General features: G+C 35.4%; 1 protein-coding gene across 1 annotated transcript in view; it reads right to left on the reverse strand.

Annotated features, from left to right (window-relative positions):
* Window positions 1–5,088, reverse strand: part of LOC111404369 (ABC transporter B family member 1-like) — a 7,914-nt gene extending 2,826 nt beyond the window's left edge. The window contains exons 1-9 of the mRNA XM_023033185.1: window positions 4,485–5,088; window positions 4,226–4,401; window positions 3,933–4,133; window positions 3,417–3,676; window positions 3,013–3,329; window positions 2,670–2,893; window positions 1,243–1,616; window positions 342–1,056; window positions 1–204 (exon numbers count right to left, since the gene is read on the reverse strand). Coding sequence (XP_022888953.1) covers window positions 1–204; window positions 342–1,056; window positions 1,243–1,616; window positions 2,670–2,893; window positions 3,013–3,329; window positions 3,417–3,676; window positions 3,933–4,133; window positions 4,226–4,401; window positions 4,485–4,986 — 2,973 coding nt within the window. The 5' untranslated portion in view covers window positions 4,987–5,088. The remainder of the gene's footprint in view (window positions 205–341; window positions 1,057–1,242; window positions 1,617–2,669; window positions 2,894–3,012; window positions 3,330–3,416; window positions 3,677–3,932; window positions 4,134–4,225; window positions 4,402–4,484) is intronic.
* Window positions 5,089–7,810: the final 2,722 nt, after the last annotated feature.

Here is a 7,810-nt window from a genome sequence, read left to right on the forward strand (position 1 = left end):
TCCATATCCACTTCCAGCTATCTGGCCTTTCCAAAAACAACGGCGTAATGGAGTTTGAAGGCTTGAGACGAAAAGGCCAACAATTTTGGATTCCGAGTTGAAGGCGGCAACTGTTCGTACATTCGACACAGCCTCCCCCGCTAGCTGTGTGGCTTTAGCATGTGCAGCTTCCAGGTCTCCCGAGAATCCGGTCATGAACATTTTCTGACCATTTACATTGGTATAGTAAGAAGTAGTTTGCAATCCCAATACATAGAAGCTGCTTATTTATAATTAAAAAGAGTGAGAGGGAGAGAGAAATGATCAAGCTCTTATGAGGTCAGATAGATTCATAGACAAACCTGTAAAACAGTGGCTGCAACGACGACCGGAAAGACCGCGATAAGTACAAGAGCTAGGCGCCACTGCAACACGAATCCTGCGGTACAGGCAACCAGCATAAGGGCTGAATTCTGCATAATAACCGAAATCCTGTCCCCAATTGCTGACCTAACATTATTGGCATCCAGTGCTAATCTTGCTGCAACCCTAGAACTAATATTCTCTTCCTGATCGAACCATGCCATTTCGTTTTTCAGCACTGCTGAAAACATTTTCTCTCTCACGCGTTTCGTTAAGTTCTCTCCCACAACATCCCAGAAGAAATGCTGTAATGTGTTAAAAATAAGTGCAGCAGATGAAACCCCAATCAAAAGATAGCAGTATTTTGCTATTTCTCTTATCATGTAAGAATGATCTTGACTGTAGTAGACACTTAAAACTGCGCTCAGCACGTACGCGAAGAATGCACTGAGAGAGCCACAGACAACAGAGCCTATAGAACCAACCAAAGCATAAGCCCATTCAGGAGAGTTCATCTTTGCTAGGCGACAGAAGGAACTCGCTTGATCTTTAAATGCAAGCTTTTCCATCCTATAATTAGGATATGCACCATCTACAGAGAGGCTAAAGTCAGAAGTAGAGAAGTCGGACAATCGTCGTGAGTATGGTGATCGACCATAAGAGGAATTTCGGGTAATTATTGGTGAGCTCACGGAGTTTCTAGCACTAGATGGCCTGCAAAGGAAGAGCCAACCAAATCAAGAAAAAGTCATGGACTTACTCCAGATGGACTCACTACATATATGGAAAGTCCCATTTAAGAGTTACAATATAAGACAACATTGAATCTTGCAATAATGAGTATAATTATACTGGAATTACCGGAAATTTCAATAACCAATTAAGATGGGATAGATATACCTTGCACTACTCTTTCGGGCATTATTAAGAGCAGTTTCATGAGCTGCTTCTTGCATTTTGATAAGCTTGGCGTAGACGCCATTTTCTCCTTTAGCAAAGAGTTCATCATGAGTTCCAATTTCGGATACACTACCTTGTTGCAGTACAGCTACTAGGTCAGCCTTTCGGATGGTCGAGAGACGATGAGCAATCACTAGAGTCGTCCTTCCAATCATGAACCGATCGAGTGCCTCCTGTACAAGCTTTTCCGATTCAGAATCCAATGCACTTGTAGCCTCATCCAGTAACAAGATTGCCGGGTTCTTCAGCATTGCCCTTGCTATCGCTATTCTCTGCTTCTGTCCACCGGAGAGTTGTAATCCTCTCTCGCCCACCTGCCATTAGCAAATCTTATTTTATTCCTATCCTTTCAACACGAATGCTCGTGCATGCAATCTTTCTCAAAACTTAAAAAGACAGAATTAATTTGCTCTTTTCTTACTACTAAAAAAATAAAAATAATAAAAAAAAAAATTTATTTAATTAGAAAGCAACTCTATCTTACTCATTTATTTCTAACTTTGACCACTAAATGAATTAATTATTTTAAAACTTTTAAATTTACATTTATGCAATTTTTTTTTTTTTTTTATTCCTATATATCTGCCATTTCTGTTTACATTGTCAATCAGAGTGTCCTCTTTATCTGGTTTAAGTCGTTTATTATTTTTGGAACCATTTTTTTTTATAAAACTGAATCCCTAAATGCTCTCTTGGCATAATTAGTAGAAGTGGATTTGACAAACTCGACAATATTAAAAAGAAATAAATAAAATAAATCTTGTTCGTTATAGTGTCGAGTAAAGTCTAATAATGCAAAGGAAACATGCATTTTGTACATCATTCTATAGTTTATACACAAGTAAACATAAACCAACTTACACTTGCACATGCATTGTTGACTGAAACCATGTTACTTTTTATTTAAATGCATTACCAACCATTTCCACACATTTGACTTTATAAACAAAGTTAGGTTCGTTTGTTGACCAAACAAGCCATCACAGTCCTTGGTGCAATAAATTATAGCTAGTAAAATACGGCCCATCATCCACGGCCAAATTCTTTCCCCCGGGCAATAACTTGACCGGCAAACCCACACAACATGATGCTGGCTTGTTCTAGCAGAGTACATGCACATTTAACGTTCAAGTCATTGCTTGATGCAACGGCAATGTCTGAACGATGTAAAAACGACTACTAAACCAACCGAATATGGTAAGGTTTTGAAGCCCTGTGATGATATGTCCCTATTAAGCCAGTTGTATTGATAAATGAAAACTAGATGTTATTTTGGGATTCTGGATGGTGCTATAGTGGACGTGTTACATTGAGAATTGACTACATGACAGTAATATTATGATATAAATTGTGTTATACATACTAACCTGAGTATCGAATCCATCTGTAAGCTTGATGATGAATGAATGCGCATTAGCTACTCTTGCAGCCTCTTCAATTTCAATTAAACTCGCATCGGGTCTACCCAACAGTATATTTTCTTTAATGGTGGTGGCAAATAGTGCTGGTTCTTGGCTTACAAGCCCAATTTGCTGCCTCAGACATCTCAAATTTAAGGTCTTGATGTCATGTCCATCCAGCAGAACTTGTCCTGCACAGTTACTGTTTATTAACAGAGATTTTCACTTGCAAAATCGTATCTCTAAGGACAACATTAATCAAATTGTCTATAGTTTTTAACATTTTGAAGTAGAATTTACTTTTAGTTACCTGAAGTGGGCTCGTAAAATCTCTCAATGAGAGAGACCACTGTGCTTTTCCCCGAACCACTGCTTCCAACTAAGGCTATTGTCTTCGCGGCCGGGACAGTAAGATTTAAATTGTGAAGTATTTGAGCTTCTGGCCTTGCAGGGTAGGAAAAATCAACGTTTTTCAGTTCTACTTGTCCCGTTATAGAGTCGAGTTCCAAACCCGAATCGCTGTTTCTGTCAATGCTCGGTTTGTGATCGATAATTCGGTAGATTTTGGCAGCTGCAACCCTAGCCTTTGCAAATGCAGCCATGCTTGGAGCAGATTGTCCCAAAGCACTGGAAGTTAAACAGAACATTTAGGCTAAAAACACTTGAAAAAATATTGAATTTGCAAATATCTGAGGGAGTATTTAAAGAACTTACAGTCCACCTATCATAACTGCAAACATTGTTGCTATTGCAAGTCCTCCATTTGTGAAATGGTGCCTAACCAGATAACCTCCATACCAGAGAAGAAGAGCATAGCAGCAAAAAACAGTAAAATATGTAGCTCCCAATCCCATTCCCTTTGCAAATCCAGTCCTATAACCAATCCTTTGTGAAACTTTTAATGCTGCAGAATAGGCTTGCAATGCTCTTGATTCGCCAACATATGCCAATACTGTCCGAATTTGAGCTATTGTCTGCAGTTTGGATCAAATTCAGCAATACCCTTGTGCAAAAATATTAACGATTAAGTCCTAATCCCAATTAGAAGAGCAATAAGAAGCAAAATGAAATCATAAACACACACTTCTTGTTAACAAAGTCTAAAAATCTGATCCAGCATCGAGATAATATACGTAAGGTATGATTAGGATCCACAGAGTACAACAAGACACGAAGGAATTTTATCCAAATTTAGTTGGGTTTTTTTAGAAATTACTCAAATTCAATCACCTGTTCAGCAATATTTCCAGCTTGTGAAAGAGCATTTTGGCTCTTTGCAGAGAGCTTGCCTAATGTGGTAGTGTGGATGCCCCCAATTATGGCTATGAGAGGAACCACAGCAAGAGTTACCAGAGCTAACTGCCACACTGCAGTGAACCCAACAACAAATCCAGAAACAAATGTTGCCATATAGTGCAAGAAATTACCCAACTGCAACAAAAATTTCACGAAAAGTTCTAATCAGAACACAATTTTACGATAATAAACACCAAAAAGTAAACCCATCTGGGTTCTTTTTATACCTTCTCACTAATGGCATCTTGGACCATCACTGCATCAGTGGTAATGGCAAAAACTACGTCAGATGTCCGAACCTCTGTATCGAAGTATTGAATATCTTGGTTCAAAGCAGCTTCTAAGTACTTAATCCTCATCTTTGTTGATTGTCTTTCTCCTGTCCACATCCAACATGAAATCTCTGCAAAAAATCAATTACATAATTTCAATCAGAAAGAAGTTTCAAATCGAGATACGTATGAAAAAGGGCCCTCCAATCCTTGCCTGCCCATGAAGATGCCCATATTGCAGCTCCCACCACAAGAAAGTAAAATGCATACTTTAAAACTTCTTGTGTCATCTTATCGACATTGTTCGCATTTGAACCAAAAGAATTGACAAGATCAGCAAAGAATCTAAGGAACAAAGGCAATGAACTGCCATGAACTATGGCACCAATAGTCCCAATTGTCATGAGAATATAGTCCAACCCATCTGCAAATCTGAATAGCTCACCAATACCAACAGAGGGAGTAGGTGAACCTGGCTTCTCTGAATCATTACCATCTTTCTTCCTCCCTTTAGAGACAACCTTGACCTCCATTTTCGAATCTTGTGAAGACCCTTCTTTGACTTGAATACTAGTCGATGGTGTTTTGTTATTGTAGTTGTTGTTGGGTTTAATAGAAGAGGGAGATTGGGAGGCTGATTCTTCAGACACAAGTTCAAGGCCTTGCATTTCAGACCATTTCCATTGCTCTGTTATCTCTTCAACATCTTGTGTCATTGCTTTAATCTTGCAATTACAGAACCAAACCACCACTTATTTTTCCTCTCTTTCACACACTCGCTTTCTCTCTCTACTTTCTTTCTTTTTTTTTTTTTTTAACTGATTTTTACTTAAATTTCTACTTCAACGAGTTCTTGCTTTAATTCTTTATTTTATATTTGATATCTGCTTGGGGTGGTTTCGTCAGTTACCACTTCTGTGAAAAACACAATATTGACAGATGATGAGAGGATGAGGCAAGCCTAGATAGAGAAATCTTTGGCACCCCGACAAAGAATACTGTGTGAAAACTTATGATTGGGTTTTTGACAACTGACTGATTCTACAGATTATTATAATAAAGAACCAAAAAAATTAAATAAAAAAGGAGAGAGAGAAATGCTCATTAATTGGTTCATATAATTATTTTTAACAGTTAGTTAAAAATCATTAACGGTAACCAGGGTTTACATAAATTTAGAAGTGAAAAATGATTCTTATGAAAAAAAAGTATAATTAAAAAGTAGAAAAAAAGTATGAATTCAAGTGTAAAATTATTTTATTAAAAATAAGTTTAAGATAAAATAATTTCAAATACCAAACAAATGTTAGTGTTAATTTGACTTTGTGGTTTGGTTCGCAGAACAAAGTCTATGTTCAAAGAATTATTCCATTTTTCTTTGTGTCAGACTCCGATAAATCCGGCAGCTGCCTTTTTCTTTTAATTTATTTGTCCCTTTTTTTAGTTATTTTTCCATGTTGCACTAAAATATTAATTAAAGGTTGAATCCTAATCTTAAGGGTCCCCACCGCCTCGTGTTTAAAACGTCCTAAGGAAAGTAAATCGGGATATGTGCTCCAACAGACTAGAAAACAAGAGCTTACCCGTACATTGATACTTATAAAGAATCCAATTTCATATCTCAGAAATGGAGCCCTCACACTACGGCTGTCAACAAGGATGAAACTACCTCACTCATATCCTTTGAACCACTGCATTATGCCCCGAGGGCATACTAAAACATTAACTAATTACTCTTGAGTTCTCATTAGTTTTTCTTGATAAACTAGTCTCATAGCTTAATCAAGTCACGATCTCGTGTAGATTAAAATTTTAAGCTACAATAAATAATTAAATCTAATCATATATTAGGCCACATTTGTTTTTCATTCTTTGGCCAACAAATGAAAAATATAACCGTTATCCATCAATCAAACCACCATATTTGACTTCCTCTTTCTTGTGTGGGTTCCGTAACGTCTATATTTTTTATTCTCCTTTTTGTAATAATAGGAATCAAACGGCGGGTTAATGTTATTCATAATTTTTTAAGCATATATTCCATCAATTTTATTAAAGTTTACTAAAATGCATATCAAACAGGGATTAGGATAAATTTTTATAAACTTTAAATATGAGAATACTAATTATTATACTATGTCGAAGTTTCTAATGAGTTACTGTGTAGTCGTGATTTTAAAAAATTGAAGAGTAAAAGGGTTAAAAATTTAATATTAATTGGCATTTGATTGAAGTGGTAATGCCTTCCGATCAAAGGCTTCTTTTGTTATCCGTAGTCACGCGCGTTTGTCCTTTTACGCCATGCTTTTTATTGTTGAGGGACCATACACAAATAATTACTTTCTTTTTAATAATACAATTTTTTTTTCTTTTTTTCTTTTTGCCCTTTTCGATTAGTTTTCCTTAAAAGCAAATACTAGTATAAAATAATAAAAATTATAATTGTTGATAATTAAAAGTAAGAAAAGTTGCAAAATTGATCCCCAACTCATCGTCTAAGTAGCAAGCCTGATCTGAAACTTTTAGTAAGGTACAAGTAAACCCTTGTTTTCATTATAGTTGAACAATTAATCATTACTTACAGAGCCCGTTTGGGAGTAATTTGTCACTCCAAAAAATTGATTTTTTTACTGTTATTTCACTATTTTAACTGTCATTTTTTACTTCTTCTCTTACAGGTGGCCCTACTTTTCTCCTAACAATCAAAAAATCAATTCTCAAAATTCCTACCGAACAGGCCCAAATGCAATTTTTTTACTGATTGCATAACTATAATAAAGGATTGAGAATTAACTCATGAAGTTGCTAATCGAACAACATGTTACAAAACGAAAGATGCAATATTTAGAGGGTGTTTGGCGAAAATTAAAATTAAATTTTTTAGTATATTGTGATAGAAATTTTAAAATGTGTATTTGAAAAATTGTGAAACTCATGAAAGATACGGTTAATGTTAATTGATTAACTTTCACTTGAATTTTAATCCAAACCAAATATCCTCTTATTTAGAAAGTATAATTATATTCATTTTTCTTCAAGAATCCTCATCATAAGAATCCAATGATATATATCAGAAGTGAAGATTGAATTCCTCTTTGCCAAGGGGGAAAAAAAATAAAGATTGATTTGGAAGTCAAGTGCAAATAAAATTTGGAACCTTAGTTTTGTATTTACGTCTTGTTTGAGCCCCCGTTTTTTTAGGAATAAATTTTGTAAAAGGTAATTTTTGTAGAACGTGTAGAAAAGAAAATTTATTCTATTTGTAAAATTATTTTATTGAGAGAATGTACGAATAAAAATAAATTTTAAAGAATTAAGCTCAAAGTTGGCGTCCTTTGTATCCTAAAACAAAAGATGACTATAAGTCCACTTATAATAAAGACAAATTCCATGTGGGTGCAAAATACTTTTTGGGTTAGTGGATTAAAGCTAGATTCTTCAATTTCCAGTGTAACCCAACCTAATATGTTCCGTGCTTTTAAGTGAATAATTGATCGATCATTATATTTATTTCGTTAAATTAAATATATTTGAACGGGA

This window comes from Olea europaea, chromosome 11, assembly GCF_002742605.1.
Source record: "Olea europaea var. sylvestris chromosome 11, O_europaea_v1, whole genome shotgun sequence".
Classification (NCBI taxonomy): Eukaryota; Viridiplantae; Streptophyta; class Magnoliopsida; order Lamiales; family Oleaceae; genus Olea; species Olea europaea.